This window comes from Echeneis naucrates, chromosome 5, assembly GCF_900963305.1.
Source record: "Echeneis naucrates chromosome 5, fEcheNa1.1, whole genome shotgun sequence".
Classification (NCBI taxonomy): domain Eukaryota; kingdom Metazoa; phylum Chordata; class Actinopteri; order Carangiformes; family Echeneidae; genus Echeneis; species Echeneis naucrates.
This window is the reverse complement of record NC_042515.1, coordinates 13,891,580-13,914,334: the sequence shown is the minus strand read 5'-3', so window position 1 is coordinate 13,914,334 and position 22,755 is coordinate 13,891,580. Positions and strand designations below refer to the sequence as shown.

General features: G+C 40.6%; 1 protein-coding gene across 1 annotated transcript; it reads left to right on the top strand.

Moving 5' to 3' along the window:
* The first annotated feature begins 4,686 nt into the window (after positions 1–4,686).
* erbb3a (erb-b2 receptor tyrosine kinase 3a) lies at positions 4,687–22,460 on the top strand. The gene is made up of 29 exons (XM_029501576.1): positions 4,687–5,035; positions 11,759–11,916; positions 12,217–12,403; positions 12,772–12,897; positions 13,300–13,365; positions 13,777–13,895; positions 14,184–14,325; positions 14,498–14,611; positions 15,025–15,142; positions 15,281–15,354; positions 15,445–15,535; positions 15,726–15,743; positions 16,161–16,378; positions 16,462–16,594; positions 16,699–16,792; positions 17,033–17,187; positions 17,270–17,323; positions 17,467–17,608; positions 17,692–17,811; positions 17,908–18,006; positions 18,544–18,729; positions 18,847–19,002; positions 19,206–19,281; positions 19,404–19,550; positions 19,979–20,076; positions 20,167–20,370; positions 20,474–20,539; positions 20,649–20,910; positions 21,227–22,460. The coding sequence occupies exons 1-29, from the start codon at positions 4,939–4,941 to the stop codon at positions 22,000–22,002; spliced, it is 4,296 nt and encodes a 1,431-aa protein (XP_029357436.1). The 5' UTR covers positions 4,687–4,938; the 3' UTR covers positions 22,003–22,460.
* The last annotated feature ends 295 nt before the right edge of the window (positions 22,461–22,755 follow it).

Below are 22,755 nucleotides of genomic sequence, written 5' to 3'. Positions count from 1 at the left end.
CTGCACATAAACACAACACACAACCTGCTACTTGTCTCACTTGCGTGTTTGTATGAGTATTCAAACTGCATCAGGTTGTTCACACTGTGTTTTTGTCATTGTGTGTTATTTAGCATATTGAGGGTGAGGTGATTCTGTTGCTGATAACTCTGTGTCACTGAATGTGAATATTGTTGACTGATTTGTAGAGATCTTTATTTGACATGCATTTTCCTTTACTTCTGTGATGTGTTGGAATAATTATAGAGAAAGAAAAGCAGGGTAAGCAAATCAGTATGTTGATGTTGTAGTTTGCAGAGATTCATCAGCACATCCACGACTCACCTCACCTGAACAGCAGACGAGTTAATGCGTCACCTCTGAAACCAGCAGAATCCACAGATTTCTGTCAGTAAAACAATTTCTGTGTGCCATACATGAGTGTTGCTATTCATGCACCAGTGACAGTACAACATATTGTATATCCACCCCACTAACTAATCAGTGCATTGTTCAAATTCAGCATTCAGTGTGTTATATCATGGTTTTGTGGCCTTATATTTAGTGATGACTTTAAATTGTTTTCTGGCTGGTTTGTTTCTGCTTTTGAGTCACATATATTTATCTACAGTATAAAGTTGAAGTTACAGATTTATTTCTCTACACCCTGAAAAGGCAGGTTTTGCACCACAGTTGGACATGATTAGGCAGAGGCTTTTTCCTATGGTATTGTTTGTTTTTCCAGTATACTTGATTCATATTTGGTGGTAGATTTATTTGGTTTGCTTTGGGGTGTAAAGAAACTTTAATGTAGATTGTGTCTGTGAAACAATAACCAGTATAAAAAAAAAAAGTACTTCTGATGATTCATTCTGTACCGTTATAGTTACACAAGTAGATTTAAAAACAGTGAAGAATAAATGACTCGATGCTGAATGCATGGAGACATGTGTATGTGATGTAAGACGACAAACAAGATCCTGCTGTATTACAAGTAAACCCATTTTCTGTATGGCCTGTGTCATCAGCTGTGAGTGAGTGTTGCTCGACTTCATACTGACATCACGCACACACCGACAGAGAAGATGTTGACGTGACACGCTTTGACCACAAGAGGACAGTCATTAGCAACACTAGCTGTCCCATCGAGTTTGATTCAGAGTTTAACCGTATCTACATTTTACTATTCAGAATTACGCATATTAGCTTTTTAACCCAAGCGTTTGTGGTTTTGGAGGCTCTTTGCCATGACAATGGTAAAATTAGTTTAGTTTATCTTGTGTCTAATTTTTTAAACCTCACTTTGAACTGATGAGCTCTTCCTAAAATCTTTAACACAAGATGATATATTACCGCTCCCAAACATGTTTAAGTGTAATACAATTTCATTTACTCAAAATGTTCGCAGCTAATTTTCACACATAACCCAATGCAATTAGGATCCAGCGCATAAAGTTGTGACATGGCATATAGCAGGTCAATGAATCCGTTTCTAATGCTCGATGAGTGTTTCCAGCACGTAGGGGCTTCAGTAATTGGTCGTCTGTCCAAATGGAGTCACTAACCAGGGAAGTTTTTAAACAGGGAAAAGAAAGGAGAGGGGGAATGAAATAAATAAAAATGGAATGTGTAAGCAGAAAAAGGAACATAGGTACATTAGTGGGGCTCCACGAGCAGCTTGGACGGAAATCAGATCCCTGTACTCAGTCAGCAGGCAGTTTAAATGATGCTGAGCTCCAAAATTATTTTTGTGTGTCTCCTCTTAGAGAGTCTCTCTTTGTTTATGGACGTATCACTGAAAGGCAGTTGCCACAGGCCCTCTGAAATGGCTAAGTCTCAGGAACACCCACCATATTTGTGGGTGCACATGGAGAAATTGTCTTGACCAGCTTAGAGGTCAAGACAATTGTGTGGATCAGCCATCTCCTTACTGTAATTATATCACTGGGAACACTTCTACCCACTTTCCCTGTCTTAAAGAAAACTCCAAAGCTTCGTAAGGATATTACATCTGTTATTTAATAATAATAAATAACGTTGACAAATTTGTGAGAGCCTTGGTCTGTCAACTCTGGGTAAAAAACTTGATCCACTTCAAATTGAGCCAGGAGAAATGTTGTGGATGCAAAACCTTTAATACTGAACAACCTTACAAGCAAAGAAAAGCTGCTTCTATTTTCAGAGTTCATCGTAATGCAGCAGCATCTTTTGTTCTGGCTTTTGGACTCCTTGACAAATAAAGAGCAGAGGCATCACTGAGTATCTGTCTCAGTCTCTGGAACTACTGTGTGTCCACAGGCTCGCCTACTCTTTATTATATACCCTGATATAAGAGCCATACATGATTAGTAAACCTCCTAATGACTCTGTAACTTCTCCTCAGGATCAGACCATGCACGTGTTACTGATTTTCCTGGTGGGATAATAATTTGCTTAAATGCGTCTGGCAGCAGAGAACTGATGACTGACTGATTGATATTTTAGGTATAACAGAGACACACCACAGAGGGTATAATATGATGAATGAAAGTGTAGAAATGATCCTCTCATACAAAAATCTATGTGCTATTTATCTACCATCTTTTATTTTACAAGAACACTGAGTCTGTTATGAGGCAGATGCAGGTATTGAATTTTTTAATATATTATAAAATAACAAATCAATCAAAGGGAATCAAAGGAAGGAACACATTTGCTCAAATGTTTTTGTTCCCCTGAAATGAATTTAGCTGGTTGCTTCTGTGAGGACAAAAAAGAAAGAGACAATTCAGAGAATAACTTCCTGGTAATGAAGTGAAATATTAACCATTTGTTTTTCACACTCCTTTGGAATTCCAGTTCACTCAACCCGGAAAGAAAGATCACATTTTGCAGGAAAATGGAGGCATTTTTCTGTCAGCCTGTGTAATTTTGTAGAATTGCACTCGTCCGGGGAGAGAGGGGAGGATTTTTATTTGTGTTTGTGTGTCAGACACACAGACTGGGGCTGCAGGCAGAGCCAGTCTTTCCAGAGCAGTTCATCTTATTCACTCACTCTTACAGGTGGATGATGTTTGTGTGAAGCTTAAGTGATAAAATAACAGGATACGTATTTCTGACCAAACCAGATGGTGATTTGGGTAAAAAAAGATTCTTCCTGCTGTGCAAGCCGAAGTGATTTATCCACAGTTACCTGACGCCGATGCACCGGATTCATTCTTCTACAGCCTGAGTACAGCTGTAAAGTCATGCAGCAATAAAGTAATCATACACACTCAACGCCAGCAAAAAGCAGTTTCCTGCATTGAACTACAGAAGAAGTTGAAATGTTCCTGCCGATTGTGCATGACAGAGCAATAGATATAGAGAGTAATAGAATGTATTAGTGATGTGGAGTGTGGCTGGGAGGAAATGACTCACCTGATCTGACTGCTATGATAAAGTTACTGATACATGAAGCAGACAATTTGGGACTTTAATTTTTTGTCCAGTTCATTAACGGAAAGCAATGCGTCCAAAAGGAGCTGGATTGTCCTGAGCTTTAGAAATCACTTTTGGAAATCAACATTTTATGAAATCCAGACAGAATTTAGTTATTACTGGCATAATGTTGGAAACAGACTCCAGAATGTGTCACTCATTTTATCCATATGAAGTTGCGAAAAATCATATGGGATCATATTCAAAGAAAAGCCACGTGTGGATCAAAAATGTCCCCTGGGTCATCCAGGAGACTTCAATTGTCATCACTCTTGCTGTGTCCACATTCCTTTGTCTCATCTGTCTTGACTGTCACAGTGCGAGACAAAAGGTGACTGTCAACATAGTTGTAACTCTCTGTTGCTGTAGTAGCTGTTGAGTGAATAGCCCTTACACACAATTTTAGTAGACTTGCATACAAAACATTTCTCACTGCTTATCTTTATTTTTCTGGTTCTTTGGAATATTCTTCCTTTTAGGTTTCTTAGTTTTCAAATAACTTAAAATGAAGAGAGACCAAGTGCTCGTCTTTGCCCTCTAAACTTTGAATAGTTTTAGATCATCCCATTCGATTTAATTTATAGCGCATCAGCTTTGCTTAGTTGATTGAAATTTTATGTCTACTTTGTTTTATTGCTCTCTTGTCTTCAATTGTTGTTTTGTTTTTTTAGTCTTTGACTGGAGCTTTTCATGTCCACATTTTACAGTGACAGACTGGCCAGGACTGAAACCTGCAATTCAGGTCTTGTCATATAGGCACCTTTACCACCTGGCAACCAGGTTGCTCATATGTCATGCTTTCTATTTAGAGGAACCTCATGGGCTAACTTTTATTTAGAAAAATACAAATAGATACACGTTTTTGTTTTTGTTTTTTTTTTCTTTTTCAAAAATGCAGGAAACTCCTGCGTACTAACCCAAGGCCTCCTACTGGTGAAGTTTATGTTTCATTTTATTTTTAAAAACATCAAAAGTCATTGACCAGTCATAACGTTTCAACAATAAATCAACAAGGGGAGAAGTGATAGCTGTCTGCTCGGCGGCTCTAAGGTGCTGCCTGATGTTTCCAGCTGTTCACAGTCCCCTCTGAGTCTGTGGCCCTCCTGCTGTGGGAGCTCCTCGGCTGTGGGCGGGGCCTGCATCACAAATCAGTGCAAGAGCAAGAGTCGCTCCGGCCGCTGATTGGCTGCTTCCTGCGCTCCAATCACTGAGCCGCCGTGGTGCCCCTCTCACACGCACACACACACCGGAGCTCAGAAACTTAGTCCAATGTCACAAAGAGAAATCTCAAACCGGTTTTCACTACAGGGCGGATTTTCCTCTTCGGGACGTCGGAACTGGACTGGGAGAGACAAAAGTCTGGACTGATTCAGCCGCAGTTTGACTGGTCTAAATGGACTCTCTGGGACTGAAGCGATCGGGGACGACTTTCGACGATAAAAGGGCACATTTCTTCTAATATGACGGGGATAGTTGTTTGAGACGCCGCCAGCCTGAAGGATGACCCCCCTCAGCAGGAAGGTCCGGCCGGTGCTGCCGTGCGTCCTGCTGCTGCTGCAGTGTGCTCTGCGGGTCGGCAAGGCTCAGACACAAGGAGGTGGGCTGTCACACACACACACACGGTGATCATGACACATGGATAAATCCCATTGAAGCTGCTCTGATGAAGGCAGACTTCACCTGTCCTGGCTCAGAACCTGTTCCATACACGTAAAACTTGTTTGCAGTGAGTCACCAGCTCCTCTCCCACGATCCAGTGTTCCTCACCATGTTGGATTCAGTCCTTCCAAGGTTTTTGTGGGTGTCCCAGCCTTTCACCGCCTGTTCACTGAAGACCACAGGCAGCACAGATCCCTCTTTTATGTTTCATTTCTCACCGCAGTGTGGGCGAGGCATTATTTCAGTGAAACAAGACCAGGTTCAAAGTGAAATAAAAGTAAATGGTCACATCAGTATTATAGTATAATTATATCATATTTTAACACATGAAAAAAAACATTTTAGTTCATGTGGAGCTGTTTGCTCCTAATGGATCACATGTTAGAATGATAAACATTTAATTAATTCACCTTTCAAAATTAATATTGATGATCTAACAATAATTTCCCTAAGATCAGTTTCACTGGCCTTAAAAATATCAGAAAGTGAAAGAAATCTAGAAAATACTTGTTTGTCTAAATGACTCATTATTCATATTTCTATGATGTGATATTAGTCACAGAAAAGAAACATGCTCTCACAATTAAAAAAATCCCTTTCTCTTTATTAGTAAAATATCACATCACTTTACAGTTTTAGAGGGTCCTTCCATCCTCGGTGTCGGGTCCTAACTGTATGTTACATTATTGAAGTGCCCTAAAAGTGAATTCATACAAAATTGTGTTCGCCCTGTAAATATGGCAACACTGATTTTCCAGCACTGAGGGTGGGGATGTGTTCATAGCAGCAAGAGATGTGATTTGAATCTCGCTCTGACCTTTGACTTCATGTTCTTGTTGCTGTCACCTGTTGGCAGGTGAGAGAAGTGGCCCATTTAGTATGAGGAAAAACAACAAAACAAAGAGCTCATGTTTGTTTGGGCTGCTGATGCTCAGATTACAAAGCCTGTGGCATCTGAAATAAACACCCACACACACACACACGCATACACACGCACATGAGCACTAATACAAAAAATGACAAACCATGTCACGGCATGAGTTGAACTGACTGACTGTTGATTCTCAAATGAGACTGCCTCCATAATCGAGAGCATCACATACTGAAACATGTCTTTTCAGTAACAGTAGAAAAATGGTTTATCCTAACAATTAAAGAAATTTAAGAGGTAAAACTTGACGTTTTCAGTCTCTGGTCTCTGATACAGATGGATTTTTAAAGTGAAGTAGTTCGGCCAATGTAAAAGAGGTTGTTGTTTGGCAGATGCAGAATGAAACTGCTGGAGATCTACCACTGGGTTATAATATAACTGGCCAGTCAAAGTCAGATAACTAATGGTAGTAAGGTTTTGTGCAGAGGAGGCATTCATTTTTTATTTTCCTGTAAAACATCAAAGTCCTTTTTTTTTATTACATCTTCCCTGCACCTCATCATATTACAAAGAGAAATGGTTTTGATTCCTCATTTGCACATAAAGGATCACACACTATGCAAACATGTTCACATAAAAAAAAACAATGGTGCTGCTAACCTTTAGCTTTTACAATTTCAAATACTCTTTGTGTCATCATCGTTTTCACTATAGGTGCTGTCCTTCGGAGCTCCTCTTTTACAGGTGTGACTTATTCAAAGAACTGATGCATCAAAAACCAAATATGCTGCTGGTCCTGTTGCACAGTTATGAAATGAAGCAACTGTCACTGTCAACTACAGTGTGTTCAGTGAAGTTTGAGGGAGCAGCTCTGCACACTGGAACAAAAACAAAAACAAAAACAAAGCTCTTCTGACTAATTTGTACACAACTTCCACAGCTAGTGGCTGCACCATTAAATTAAATAGTTCATGTGCTCAGGTGTCAGCCTTTGTGTTTGTGCACACATGCGTGTGTATGCATGTGTGTGTGAGTTCATGTGTCTGCAAAGTTATTAGGTATGCAGTAATCTCTGTCGATCCTGAGCCAAGTTTCTGTTTACTTCAGTCATCGTTTCAACTGCTTTATTGGACTTGTTTATCTCCCCCTCCCTCTATTGTTTTCTCTCTCTCCCTCCCTCAGTGCTTCTCTAGTACTGAAACCGTGGTAACAGACAAATGGAAATAACAACTGAACCTGATCCGTGTTATGTTTTCGACATGTGATAGTTTACACTGCAGTAGCGAGGACAATGACACCATTTTGCTGTGATAGTTATCGATGGAGTAGTTGTCAGGACCTCATACAGAGAGAGGAGTCACACTAATCGTGCACAGTCAAGTGGCAGCGCAGACAGAGAGGGGCTCGGATGCACATCTTCATACACTATGACACTTTTTGTTTTTTTGTTTAAATAGAGCCTGTGTATGTGTGTGTGTGTGTGTGTGTGTGTGTGTGTGTCTCTGTGTGTACGAGTTTGCATAGACTGAAACCCTCCACCCAGTTCATCTTTTTCTCCATCATCAATCTGCCACTGAAAATCTCCATTTGACAGAGTAAACACACTCAGGCGTTTCAGATATTCGGCCTCTATTACTGTCGATTTTGAGCAGTCTTTATGGCTGACATACCATTTTCCCACACTCTGTGAGGCATGCATACATACCAGTTTGTCCTCCCTCATGGCACATTGTTCCTTTATTGTACATATGCTTTAAATGCTGCAAAGTGCGGGAGGTTGAGGTTGAGGTTTGAACGTACAGACGCAGGTGTTCACAAGTGTTTCTCAACTGGCAATTCAAACAGTGCAAAGTCAACAGCTCAAGTCATCCACTGATATCACTGAGCTGCTCTCAGGACTTAGCTGAGGTGGGGCTGATAAAGAGCTTCAGCTCTTAGCAGCTCATAAACTGGCATCATTGACATTTTCAATTAAGTGGATTTTAGTGAGCAAAGGTTTAAAAGCAGGTTTCAGGCTAGTTACGTTAGTTTGACACATTGTGATGACGACAACAGAGCCTGGCCACGAGGCAAACAGGGGAATCTAATGTGAAGAATTGGTTTGTATAGGAAAACATTTGTTACCCCAATAACCTCCCTACAAATAAGGAATCTTTACTTGTTTGATTTGAAGAATTTGCAGGGCAGCACGGCAACATAGTGGTTAGCACTGAAGCCCTACAAGAAGAAGGTCATGGGTTCGGTTCCCAGGCCCTGGGCCTTTCTGTGTGCAGTTTTCATGTTCTCCCCGTGCCTGTGTGGGTTTCCTCCCACCGTCTAAAGACATCATGTTTGTGTTAACTGGTGACTCTAAATTTGTTGGTCTGAGTGTGAGTGTGAGTGGTTGTTGGTCTCTGTCTGTCTCTGTGTGTTGGCCCTGTGATGGACTGGTGACCCGTCCAGGGTGACCCCACCCTCACCCAGTGTGAGCTGGGATTGGCTAACATCCCCCACAGCTCAGAAACAGGTAAGTGGTAGAATGAATAGATGAAGAATTTGCAAAGGCCTAAAGCAGCAATATGAACTAATGTTGACTGTGAGCAGGAGAAACTGAGAGCAGAGAGAAATACAAATACATATTTTTATCTACACTCTTTATCATCCCATGAGCACTCATGTTCATCCTGTGACCCCTCTCTTTTGGCTCTTCCCACTGGCCTAAACAAGTACTCCAGTGTTTTCATTGGGTCAATTGACCTTCAATAGGCAGGAAAATATCTCTTGATGGACAAACAATTAACTGTTTGGACAACCAATTAAATGTTTAGACATTAAACCAAAAAAAAAAAGTACAAAACATTTCATTTCAATGTGATAGATTATGCTGTTTTGCATCCAAAAATCTGCCTGTCTTTGGGTTTTGGACCGTGGTTTGCACATTTGTAGATGTCACTAATTGGGATTGACTGAATTGTCCCCATTACTTATTCTGAGCAAAGCGCAACATGAACACTGATACAATATGTTTTCTCTGTATCTGTTTCCTTTTGTTAAGCTGTGTGGGTTACCATGTTGGACTAATGAGTAAGTACAACAGAGGTTTTTGTGTTCAAACATCATTAAATTAACACAGTGTTGGAGCCCATAAGTCTATTTCAGTGTCCCTGATTGGAAAACAGAGTTTCTGTTAAAATCCATATCAACATTACTGGAGCTTTGTACAACTGCTTAGACATGATGAGTGGTATAGGTGTTCTTCTTCATGTGTAAAATCAATGTAGTGCCCCTTTCAGAGACCACGCCACCGAAATGACAGAAAATATATTTTGACTTTCCCATTACTGCTGTGCAGCCAGAATAATAGCAACAGCAGGATAGTTACTCGTGAGTTTCCTTCTGCTAAACTAGAAAAGATTTTTTGAGGAGGGTAGTATTTTCTCGACCCACTGAAAAATAACATTGAAATGGCTCTTCTCTCTCTTCTAACTATAAGTTAAAAATATTTCTGGAAAGAAAGATATGGCTAATATAAACTAAATTCCATTCACCTCTGTTCCTCTGCAGTGGCAGCCTGACTTTCCAAAGTAGACATATAAAAATAGATTGATTTTCAATACCTGACAACATTCAAGGAGTTACGTGTGCTTTTGTGTTTTGAGTGAAGTGACCCTTTAGTAAGATACACCTTCTCTTAACCTGATGTACTCACAAACACAATAAAATGTCTTATCAGGACCTAGATTTATGGATGGAGGACACACACAGACTCACAAACGCAGCTCTGTGCTTTGATACCCCCCTCATTGTGCAACGAGGTTAATAATTATTAGCTTTTTATGTCCTTGTGTTTCTGGTTGTTTTTCTGTACTGCTTTTAGAATAAGATGTCCATTGATGGAATGTGTTTGTGAGTCTACCAATGATAATCTATGTGTGTGTGTGATCAAACGCATATCTTTGTTTTTCATGCGAAACTAATTACATGATTAGCGCGTCAAAATTATTTTTATATTATTATAGTAATTATGTTTACTACGATTAAGGATTAGCACACCTAAATAACAAAAATGTAAAGCAGTTTCAGTTATTGCCAAATAGTATGTAGTGTTTTATACAGGTCTGGAAAGGCAAAGATACTGCGTGAGTTGAAAAGAACAGTTGCATGTTAGTGCGCTGAAAACGCCAAGAAGCTAAAACTTCAAGGTTAACAGCTGGTACTTGTTTATCACAATCAACATCTGTAAAAGCAGCAGTGTCAAACAGGGATATGAGTTCTGTTAAGTTATTTTACCGCTGCTGCCATTGGTATAGAAATCATCCTCCCTCATGGTGTGTGATCACTCAGCATAACAAAATACACATACATGGATTGCATTCAGTGTGACTTACAGCTCTGAAGACATAATAGTGTATTATCAATGAACTGCCATGAATATGAATCAGATGACAAAGAATCACTGTGTTTTTCCATCTGGATCCAAGTGATGCAGTGATGGTTTGATTGTCTGTACAGTCACGGATGTATTGCAGGTTTAATGGAGCGGGTTTGCCTAAAAAGCAAACAAATGCGGGATAAAAAAAAAATGATTCATTTCCCTGACTTAAAAAGCAAACTGATGACCAATATCTGAGATAATTCAATCTCCTTCATTTTCATGTTTTACTATCAATGCCAACCAAAACTCAGAATATCAAACTGTATTAAAACTACAGTTAGTTACTATCTTAGTTACTTAGTTAACTATGGTTAACTACCGCAACCAAGAGGCCAAAACCATGAAATATGGTCCCAGATCAAAGGACCTTTGGCTATACTGGTCACCTGAACAGCAGATGTGTCTTTTGTTTGTGTTACATATATTTTAATATATATTTTATATATATATGTGGACCAACATTCAGGTGCAGTTTTCTGTCCTCTCTGTTTTCTGCTGCTTTCTCCCGTCATTTGAATAGCAAAGCAGTTTTCAAGTAAATGGCTGGACGCCCACAGATCATAAACAAGGCCTTGTATATTTGTCTCAGAGAAAGACATGTCCTGTACACAATCCTCGGCCTGTTTCATGCTGTTACAGTACATTCATTGATATAGTGTGAGCAGAACACAGTGGCTTGTGGTAAACAGGACAAAACAGCCTTTGTAAAAACTTACATTGTTGCCTCATTAATAATTCATTAGGTTTTCTGTAGGATTATTGTATATTGGGATACCAGTTCACGGACATCAGAAAATATTTTTTTTGTGTCTGTTACATTGTCTTTTGAATGCAATGAAAGTGAAACAATGAACTGGACTTGTGTTTGTCTAAAACAACTCTAAACAAAAAGTCCATAGCTCTGAACTATGAGCCAATTTTTTTCCTGCTAACCATTTACATTTTAAAAACAAAACAAAAATGTAATTTAGTTTCATTCATTCATTCACTCGGTAATTCAATTAAACAGCCAGGGAATGCTGATTTTAGCAAACATTTCTCCAATAGGGGTTTTGTATTTGTCTGTGATTTTCTGTCGCAGATCAACACACATCTGTTGCTCTAGTGAGTGTTTAAAGCAGCAGGACAGTGAATGTGGGACTGACACATGAACATGTCATCCAGTGCAATACAGTGGCTCAGTTTTCACTTTTGGACACAAATTGAGGTATAATCTTCTCTTGGTTTTGGCTTCAAAGTCAAAGGATCAGCTCGTCTTTCTGTTTAGCCTTTTTGTTGCCATTTAGCCTCGGTTGAACTGTAAAACCAGACTCAGCCCAAATTGTTGTGGTTTATTTGATATGGTGATATTAAATCTAAATTCTTTGCCTTTCCAGTGGTCGTTTGTTACGGCACGCAGAATATCCTCAGTATGACGGGGAACTCAGAGAACCAGTACAATCTGATGAAGGAGAGATACACTGGCTGTGACATTGTGATGGGAAACCTTGAGATCACCATGATGGAGCACAACAGAGACTTCTCCTTCCTCCAGGTGAATTTAAGGCGGACAGTTGATCACCATCACTCATTTCAAAGAACAGTGCATGTGTCACTGAGAACTGAGAACTAGTCTAGACAAGGACTTAAAACAAATCAAGCCAAGTTGTTTATCACCGTCTGTAGTGGAAGATGTCTCTGTCTCAAAGAGACAAAGAGTCTGTCTCTACCTTAATCACTGCTCCACAGTCACTGTGACTAACGGCATGCTTTGCTGGAATAACGTGATAAGAGTTAGTCTGACTGACAGAGGCAAAAGATGATATTTTTCTGAACACGTTCTTTAACCCCACAGTCTATCAGAGAGGTCACAGGATACATCCTCTTTGCCGTCAACGAATTCAGCCGCCTGCCACTGGACCAACTGCGCGTCATCAGAGGCACCATTCTCTACGAAAACAAGTACGCTTTGGCTGTGATGGTCAACTACCAGAAGGAAGGCCAGTATGGCCTTCAAGAACTGGGCCTGACACACCTCACAGGTACACAAGGAGTCACTCCGTGGGATTAAGTGTGTTTAAAGTATGGGAGGCAGATAAGAGCTCAGGTGGGATGTGACACCTAGTTGTGATTGGAGCTCCCACGCCCACACAGAGCAGCCACTCCTTCGTAGTACTGGTTGTTGGAGAGCAGCGTTGTGCATAGTTGCTGTGATGTGAAGTCCCAGGAATGTCTCAGGCGCTGAACAGACCAACCGCCACTGTAACATGAGCTGGAGCACATTATACTGAGTTTGTATGTGCTGTAGTAAACAGAGAATGGCAGAGTGTGATAGGATGAGTCACAGGCCTGTTTGGACTTGCTGTCCTAATTGTCCCTTGCAATTTACATGCATGTGTGCCGCCCACAGAGATACTGGAAGGAGGAGTCAAGATCATCCAGAATAAGTTCCTGAGCTATGCCATACAGGTGAACTGGCTGGACATAGTGAAGGATGCATCAGCTCCTATCATGATCGAGGGCAACGGGCCGACAAGTGAGTGCAAAGAAGACACATTAAGCATCAGTAACCTTCTTTCTTAGATGATTGTTTCACATCAGTTCTGTCTTAGACGATACTCACATGGCCTGACAAATCTATGCATAAAAAGTGTCACCGTCTGCTCTCAGCGCCTCCCTACCAAAGCAAATTTCACTTTAGGAGACGGTAGCAAAAATAATCCACAATATGTGTTGAGTTAGACCACTCAGTCGCTTTAGTATAAAATTTGCAGCTTTATATTACAATATCTTCTTTTTGCTGAAAGTAAATGTGAGTCTTAGAAAGGTACTGTACTGACTGAACTAAATGTGTGACTTGTAGTTTAACAAACTTGAAACATGTGAAATGATTATTTTCATATGTCTATGTGATTAAATGAATTTGATGATACCTCAGAGCCGTGTGACAAAGCATGTGGAAATGTGCCATGTTGGGGTCCAGGAAGTGACAGTTGCCAGATCTGTGAGTAACATCAGTATCCCCAGTCATTTCTGAAATATAGTTGATACCAAACAAGCATGGATGCTACAAGCTGATTTTTTTTTCCTATTGTTGCGCATTAGAAATTAGTACAGACATTTATATTTACATACTATTTTATTTCGAAAAAATTAAAGTAAATATAACCATCACCTTAAAGAAATCCCGTTAAGTAAGCAGTTGCACCACATCATTGTCTCAGTTTAAGGCAGTTGGTTTGTGCGACGCGTCAGCAGTCATTGTTTCATTCACTGCTAGTTTTGAATTCATACTCACAGCACCATAGCCTGAAACTGCAGATTTTTTATTTTATTTTTTTTCAAGTCCTGCACTAGTGAAGGCATATGAATTACTGATGTTACTTCATGTATGTTATCCTCAACTTTCTTTCAGTGACAAAGACTGTGTGCGCCCCTCAGTGTAATGGCCGATGCTTTGGGAAAAACCCCAGCGAATGTTGTCACATTGAGTGTGCTGGAGGCTGCACCGGACCCCTGGATACAGACTGCTTTGTGAGTTTGCTGCTTCAAAAAGCCTTTTAATACTGAAGTCATTTTGGGACGTCTGACCTCTATTTGTCTTTCTACTGTCGTGCTTTTCTGGGACACTTGAATAGAACAGTCATTGTTAGTGTTATGAGGAACACATGTACGTTTCCAACGACATCAGGTCGCGACTTCTGCAGCTAAAGAGGCTCATCACTGATACAAATGCGTAGGGAGCAAAACAAATCTACGGGCTGTGTTTCTCACTATGCTGCATGATGTGATTTATTTTATTTATTTTTTTTTTTTTAACAGGCTTGCAGGAACTTCAACAACTCTGGCCCTTGTGTGCCTCTCTGTCCTCAGACGCTCATCTACAACAAGCACACATTCAAGCTGGAACCAAACCCCAATGCCAAGTACCAGTATGGCTCTATCTGTGTGGCCCAGTGTCCCAGTGAGTCCCCGCACAGACAGCTTCATGAAGTCATGTTAACACGGACCTCCAGTTTATGTACCACAGATGAACTCCAGTTGTTGTTATTTACGCCTTAACATGCTTGCGCACATTTTCGATTGATGCTTTTTAAATCTTTATGAAAGATAAACGTATTTCTATTTTTCCACAGCAAACTTTCTCGTTGATGGCAGCTCCTGTGTGAGCAACTGTCCTTCAGATAAAACTGAGGTGGAGAAGAAGGGAGTGAAAATATGTGAGCCTTGCGGAGGCCTGTGTCCAAAAGGTATATTTTTTAACTCAACAACAAAATCCATTCAAGAAAGGTGGTTTTGTTTAGTTTTTTTTCCAAACAGAGATAAGTTAAGGAAGCTCTTTCTCTCTTTCCTGGAATCAGCAGCGGTTGGTTATATCATCATGATGATGTAGACCTATGTGGCCAAGCTTGGTTTTGCTATTTTATCTAAAACTCAGATTTATATGTTGATCAAGTAAATATGACTGCTAAATAAATGTTGCTAAATATTTTCAGATGAAATATTGTGTAGGGGGGAATGGAAAAAGACTTTGCAATTATATCAACATTGCAGTTAATTACAGTATTTGAGGAAATATACCTGTTTGGCTCCAACAGATTCTGCAAATTGTTTCCTTCATTTATTAAGCCTTTCTTCCTCCTCTTCTTCATCTTCCTCCCAGCTTGCCGTGGAACAGGAAGTCCCACGAGACAAACCGTTGATGCTCGTAACATTGACAGTTTCATAAACTGCACCACAATCCAGGGCAGCCTGCACTTCCTAGTAACTGGGATTGAAGGGTAAACACTCTGTCTTATAACAATGGCTCTAATTAATACAATAGCGATGTTACTGGATATAGTTTAAATATTTCATTATTTACTTTCTGGATGGTTTTTGCATCTGGCCTTTATTATGTTTGTTTTATCTGCTAAAAGTGATGAATACAACAAAATACCAGCCCTTGATCCAGAAAAACTGAAAATCTTCAATACAGTGCGTGAGATTACAGGTAGGTGTGTGGCGAGGTTTTTCCACATCGTCAATATATTTTTGTCTGTTGTTGGTTCAGTTACGTGGAACACAATGTTTCTATTTTCAGACAACCTCTGTATCCAGTCATGGCCTGCAAACATGTCTGACTTGTCAGTCTTCTCTAATCTCCAAACAATTCAAGGCAGAACACTTTACAAGTGAGCGGGAGTTGTTTTCTTCAATCTTTTCGAACATTGTTTTTGTTCTTGTGACTGAGGTCAAATTCCTATCATGTTGTTGAATCTTTGACTGCATGGTAGACTATAACTACACTGGCATGAAACTCATTTTCTTTCTATGTCTTGTGTCTCTTATTTCCTCATCATACATCATAATCACACCAATTAGGGGAGTGAGCTCAAGAAGGTACGTTGAATAATGCCCGTTCGCCTCTCTTCACCTTGTTATGTACAACATTTCAGTTTTTTATTTGCTACTTTTTGCTGCTGGGAATGAACAGTTGAGTGGTGGGAGACTATTTAATAAGTTACTTTCACATCAAGAACAAAATACAGGCCACCAAGGAGAAGTAATCAAGAGTGACCAGATATTTGTACTAACCCCAAGTCTGTAATTTGGAAATCCTGAATGAATGCTGAATACGATCAAATAGAATCATGTTTTTTAAACTTAAAATCACACTCAGATCTTCATGCTATAAATTCAGAAGTAGTTAAACGTTTACATTTAATTTTTAAATCCTTTGTTTCCAAGTATCTAAAAAGTAATCTCAATGTAATTGCGCTACATTACACGGCACATAACATTTATTATTTGTTACAGGGGCTATGCGCTGCTTGTGATGAAGCTCCCGCAACTCACCTCCCTGGGGCTGCGCTCGCTACAAAAAATAAGTGATGGTGGCGTCTATATCACAGGAAACAAGAATCTTTGCTACCATAATACTGTCAACTGGACACGTATCATCAGCAGCAGTTCTCGCAACCAGCGTCGTCAGAAACACATTGACATCAAGGAGAACCGACCAAGAAATCCATGTGGTGCGTGGGGTTGGATCGTATTAATTCATCTGCCCAGCACGTGTTAATGTTAATGACACATTCATTTTTCTTCCATTGTGTAGTGAGTGAGGGTCATGTGTGCGACCCCCTGTGCTCCTCTGATGGCTGCTGGGGTCCTGGGCCAAACCAGTGTGTGTCCTGTAAGAATTACAGCAGGGGAGGAAAGTGCGTTCCAACCTGCATGTTCTTAACAGGGTGAGTCTTTATTTGCTCTATGTGTAGCTGTTCCAAGTGATTCAATGTTATCTGCAGTCTGTTGAAAGATTTTGAAAGTGAGTGACCTTTTGCCCTGAATGCAGGGAGAGGCGAGAGTTTGCTACGCCATCTGGGGAGTGTATGCCCTGTCACCCTGAGTGTAAGGTCCAGGAGGGGAAGGAGACCTGCACAGGCCCGGTATGCTTATCTTGACTCAATGACTAACTGATGACTGACTATCAAGCAGATTGGCCTTACTGCTGTAATTTTCACAAGACAAACAAGTTCTTCAAGCTCCAGGTCCCAGTTGTAAGAACACTGGGTGTGCGGCTACCACCTACTGGCAGTGCTTTAGAGATGCACATACTCCTCAAGTCAGTTTTATTGTCTTCGTACATGTCTGCGTTTTTTGTTTCATGCCTCATCCTTTTTCTCCAGGGAGCAGATGAGTGTGTAGCCTGTGCCAGCCACCAGGATGGTCCACATTGTGTCTCCTCGTGTCCTGAGGGGGTGATGGGAGGGGAGGAGGTCATCTTTAAATATCCCAACAAGCAAGGCCACTGTGAGCCATGCCATGTCAACTGCACCCAAGGGTAAAGAATGAGATGACTGGTTTGTTTCTACATGTGTGGATGTTTTTGCTTTGAGCTGATCGTGTATGTATTTTGTGTTCAGGTGCTTTGGTCCAAAAATCGATGACTGCGTGGGGTCCAAGCGTTACATTTCTGGGTATGTGTCCCTTCTCAATCTTACAAATGAGATGATTGACGTTGATTAAATAGAGCATATTTCTTTATATTTGGATTCAGTATAAAGTACTTACAAATTAGAGATCTGATTGTTTTGTTTATTTTTCTCATCTTTGTCTTTAGACAGGAGACCATGGCCATTGCACTGGGAGTGATAGCACTTATCTTCGCTTTGTTCTCTGTCTTCGTGCTGACCATTTTGTACCGCCGAGGCATTGCCATCCGTCGCAAGCGAGCTATGAGAAGATACATGGAGCGTGGAGAGGTGAGTGGAACTCTGTTTCTGGGCATCACTCTTTTGTTATGCTCCATTTGAGGTTTGCTAATGTGCCCTGGCTTTGCCCACAGAGTTGTGATCATTTAGATTCTGGAGAGAAGGGACCTCAAGTCCATGCTCGGATTCTGAAGACCACAGAGCTGCGTAAGCTCAAGCTGCTGGGTAATGGAGTGTTTGGAACAGTTCATAAGGTAGCTGTAATTTCCACTGTTGCCTATAAGCTCTTGTCTTGCTGATTTGATATTTATTCAACAAAATTAAGCCTTTCTGCATTCTTCATTTAACAGGGCATTTGGATTCCTGAGGGTGAGACAGTAAAGCTTCCAGTGGCCATAAAAACGATTCATGATCATACTAATCAGCAGACCTTCTATGAGCTAACAGAGGTAAGAGGACATCATTTCAAGGCAAATGCCATAAAAATATCTTTACTGTATGAAAAGTATTTAGACTTGAATGCTAATCCTGAAATCCTGGCCTAAATTTAATCAAAGAAATTTCATAAATCACTGTTAGTAAAAACCAATTCTCCAGTGTTGATATTTATAGTCAGTGTACCAAGTAACACAGGCCTGCTGATTTTACAAAACGTGCACTATTTTCTATTTTTGTTTCTTTTTTTAATGTGATGAATGATCTGTTAGAAATCCACCATATCACATGCAACTTTGTATTTAAATGTGGGGAACGCCAACGATTTAAACATGAAAATCAAGGTTAATCATTTACAGCACAGATCTGTCCTTGTTCAGTTATTGAATAGTTAATCCACTATATATCTACACAGAAAATAGTTCTTCACTGCTGTAAAATTGTTTAGACTCTGGCTTGCAGAAGATTTAAAAGTTAACTTTGCATTTTACTTTTAGAATAATTTTACAATAAAAGAAATCATTAATGGTTCAACTATTTGTTCACAACAGCACATGATAGCGTTGGGAAGCTTGGACCACATTAACATTGTCAGGATCTTGGGTATCTGCCCCGGTGCCAGTCTTCAGCTTGTCACTCAGCTCAGCAGTCAAGGCTCCCTGTTGGAGCACGTTAGGAACTCGAAGAACAAACTCAGCCCTCAGAGGCTCCTTAACTGGTGTGTTCAAATCGCAAAGGTAAAGGACCTTCCTTGTTTATTATTTTATGGGGCTTTTTTTATCAATCGTCTTACAATATATCTCTCTTGGACCAATAATCCAGTCGTTAAACACGTTGTTGCCCTTTCTCATCAGGGTATGTATTACCTGGAGGAGAACAAGGTGGTCCACAGGAACCTGGCAGCCAGAAATGTGCTCTTGAAGAGTAATTACACCGTGCAGATCTCTGACTATGGCGTTGCAGACCTGCTCTACTCTGATGACAAGAAATACACCTACAATGAGCTCAAGGTTCATATTCTGTCTGAAAAAATATTTCTGTGAAATTAACATTCAAAAAAAAAAAAAAAGAAGACCAAAGTTCAGTAACGATATGTTTGACATAAATTTAATTGGCATACTGTCACACTTTGCTCCTGTTTTCTAAAATTGAATGACCAATTCTGCTGTTTTGACTGAAGTTATCAACTAAAAGGAAATTCTGTTGTGTTTAGACACCAGTCAAATGGATGGCGCTCGAGAGTATTTTATTTCGTACATACACACACCAGAGTGATGTCTGGAGTTATGGTGAGTTTTCAAACAACTAGCCACTTCATGTAATATCATAAATTCAGTGGTTAAAGTCAGGATGTTAGAGCTTTGCTGGGAGTACTGCTTCCTGCCACACTTAAGACATTGCCCTGATCTAGGTGTGACAGTGTGGGAGATGATGTCATATGGGGCAGAGCCATACGCAAATATGCGTCCACAAGAAGTTCCCGATCTGCTGGAAAAGGGCGAGCGTCTGTCCCAGCCACAAATTTGCACCATTGATGTCTACATGGTCATGGTCAAGTGTGAGTGCCTCTCTTTTGTTCTTTTAAATTTAGTCTGAACTAGAATATAGTAGTAGTGTTTTTTTTAGTAATAGTCTTTTAGCCATGCTTGCAATGTCAGACTAGGGATGACTCAAAGTCAAGTATTTTGACAACTTATTTTTTGGTTTCTCTTCACTTTTCATCACATTAAGTCTTCATTTGTTTGGAATGCTAATATGGTAAACCAAGTTTACTAACAGGGTTTGCATCACCATTACAACCATTGTCCAAGTGAGCACACAGAATTCAGCATTTTGCTGAAACCAAGCTGAACCTAAATACTATTCCACGGATACATTATTTTGACTGTAGGGTTATATTAGTTTCTGGTGTTCTTTATTGTAATTAATGTCAGCAACTTTATTGAGGTGAGGCAGCAAAGTATGACTATTGCTCTTAATTTCCAGGTTGGATGATCGATGAAAATGTACGTCCTACATTTAAAGAACTGGCCAACGAGTTTACTCGGATGGCCAGAGACCCACCCCGTTACTTGGTCATCAAAGTAAGACAGACTACATTAGTCTACATACTGAGTTTGGAATGCACATAGATGGTGCATCGTACTGATCTGTGTCTTACCACTGTCCACCAGGAGGACTGCAGCCAACAGGAATTGCCCTTGGATGAAGTTGCCCAGAGGAGTGCAGACCTGGATGACCTGGATGACTTGGATGAGCTAGATGCTGGACTGAAGGACCAGGAGGCAGAAGGCGTAGTAGATGGCGCATTTTCAGCAGCTCTCTACATGTCTCCGTCCAGGAATCTCAGTCGTCTCTCCAGGGTGGACACTCATAGAGTAGGGCTCACCACTTCCTGTCAAATTTATAGCCAGTTTATGTTTGGAAAGTAGTTTTCTGTCAGTTTCAGTTTAAATCTCACTCCTTTATTTTCTTGTGAAGGTGGTTCCCAACACGACCATTGCTGGATACCTACCTATGACGGCAGGTGTTGACAACCCAGGACAGGTAGCCGACACAGGCCTTGGTGGTGTTATGCCACATAAACTCTAATCAGAACAATATATCTTATTATTGCATTTTACTAATACGTTTATGTTTGTGCTGTCTTGTGCAGGCCTCGTGGCAGTCACGCTCTCGACTGAACTCTGCCCGCACTCTGTCTGAGAGCTTGGAGGGCCTTGGCACAGCAGTGGAGTTGGAGATAAATGAGAACATCTCGCTAACAGGGAGCCTTAAAAGAAGACGTCATCGCGAAGACAGCGCTTACATATCACAAAGGGACAGCATGTCTGGAGGGCCACCAGAGACTCCATCCCCAGAGATGGAGGAGGAAGACCAGAATGGATATGTGCTTCCTGGAGACAGCCCAGAGAGAGGTGAGATCCTCATTTATGATGATAAAAAATGTGGTTTGGCTCCCAACCACCACTTTAATACTTAATAAGATTTAATGTAATGATTAGCACACATCTAGTTTTAGACTTTTTCCATCTTATTTCCTACCAAACAAATAATTCAAATAGAGAACTTTAAGTATGGAACATATAATAATAAAAACACAATATAATAATAGCTTTACATGTGTGCAATGTTAATTTCACTTCCCAGTTTAACAAATTACTAATTTGGTTAATGTGAAAAGAAAAAAAAAGACATTTATTCCACTTGTCATTTTTCTTCTTTCTTTTTTAGATGCACTCCTCTCCTCATGTCGAGCTGCTCCTGGAAGGATAGGCAAGTCTCATTCATCAGGCCTCCTGGATGACCCAGATGATGAAGAATATGAATATATGAACAATCAAACACCTGCCTCACTCAGACACAGCAGTAACTGGCTGAAACCAAACAAAAAACGAACTTCCTCACTTTCATCACAACTGACAGCATGCTCAGGTGATACCACGCCTTCTATGGAGGTCAGAGGATTTTACATGAGGAGCAAGGACAACCTTGATTCAGAGCAGGGATTTAACGAAGTTGAATATGAATACATGGACATCAGAGGTAACGAGAAAAGGGAAAGCCCTCCAACACAGGCTCCTCTAACTCCTCCAACGCCTGCAACAGTTAAAGGACAGGTGGATGATGAAACGGAGGAAGAGGAGGATGAATATGTAGGGGACAGCAACTATCATTACACAAACAGACAGCCGAAGCTACGGCAAGCTCTTCAAGACAGGAAGGAGCTGAAGATACAGGGGGGAGATGAGGCAGAGCTGTATGAGTACGAGGACATGGACTGCTTTGTTGCTGTGCAACCTGGAGATAAAGTGGTGTACCAAAATGTGCAGAGGGAAACAGAGGGAGCAGGAAGGGGAGCTGAGGTACATCAATCTGGATTTGAACCTTATGTAAAAGTGCGAGCTGGAGTCGGAGTTGGGGGACCAGCAGCTGGTGACAGATCTTTTGACAATCCAGACTACTGGCACAGCAGAATGTTCTTGAAGCCCAAAGCTGTGCCAACGTGAAGAACATTTTAAATCTCACAAAAAAATACATCTCCATGAGATGTATTCATGAAGGACCTGAAAAGGGAAATGCAATCAAAAGCCATATTAACACTGTAGCCTATGAGACTTTGTCACAGCTTAGTTGTTGCTCTGTTACTGGCTGACATTATATGTTGTATTTAGTCCTTTGATTGGGGCATCACTAGAAGTAATAGCACTGACTACTGGAAACTACCAGAAAGGAAGCGATTACAAGCTATATTTCTCTGTTTACATTTTGAAATGAACAAAGAATGTTATTGAGAACAAATGGGTTTGCAGTTTCCTTCATGTTTTGAGGCAGCTTTGTGTGATTATTCATTCATCTACCACTTTTCCGGGGCGGGGGGGCAATCCCAGCTCACCCTGGACAGGTCGCCAGTCCATCACAGGGCCAACACACAGAGACAGACAGAGACCAACAACCACTCAGACCTACGGACAATTTAGAGTCACATGTTAACCTAAACATGATGTCTCTGGACGGTGGGAGGAAACCTGAGTACCTGGAGGAAACCCGTGCAACACGGGGAGAACATGCAGACTCCACACAAAAAGACCCCAGGCCTGGGACCTGAACCCACAACCTTTTTATTGTGGGGCAACAGTGCTAACCACTATGCCGCCATGCTGCCCTTGTGTGATTATTTTGTATATAAAATGCATTTTATACACAATAAAAATGTTTTGCATAGCTAGAAGCAGAACATTTTATTTTTTATTTTACAGCTC

Excerpts from the sequence above, each read along its gene's own strand:
- erbb3a (XM_029501576.1), top strand. The coding sequence starts at position 4,939 with ATGACCCCCCTCAGCAGGAAGGTCCGGCCGGTGCTGCCGTGCGTCCTG. Across the intron at positions 12,898-13,299 it reads CGAGGGCAACGGGCCGACAA|AGCCGTGTGACAAAGCATGT; the intron begins GTGAGTGCAAAG and ends ATGATACCTCAG. Across the intron at positions 13,366-13,776 it reads AAGTGACAGTTGCCAGATCT|TGACAAAGACTGTGTGCGCC; the intron begins GTGAGTAACATC and ends ACTTTCTTTCAG.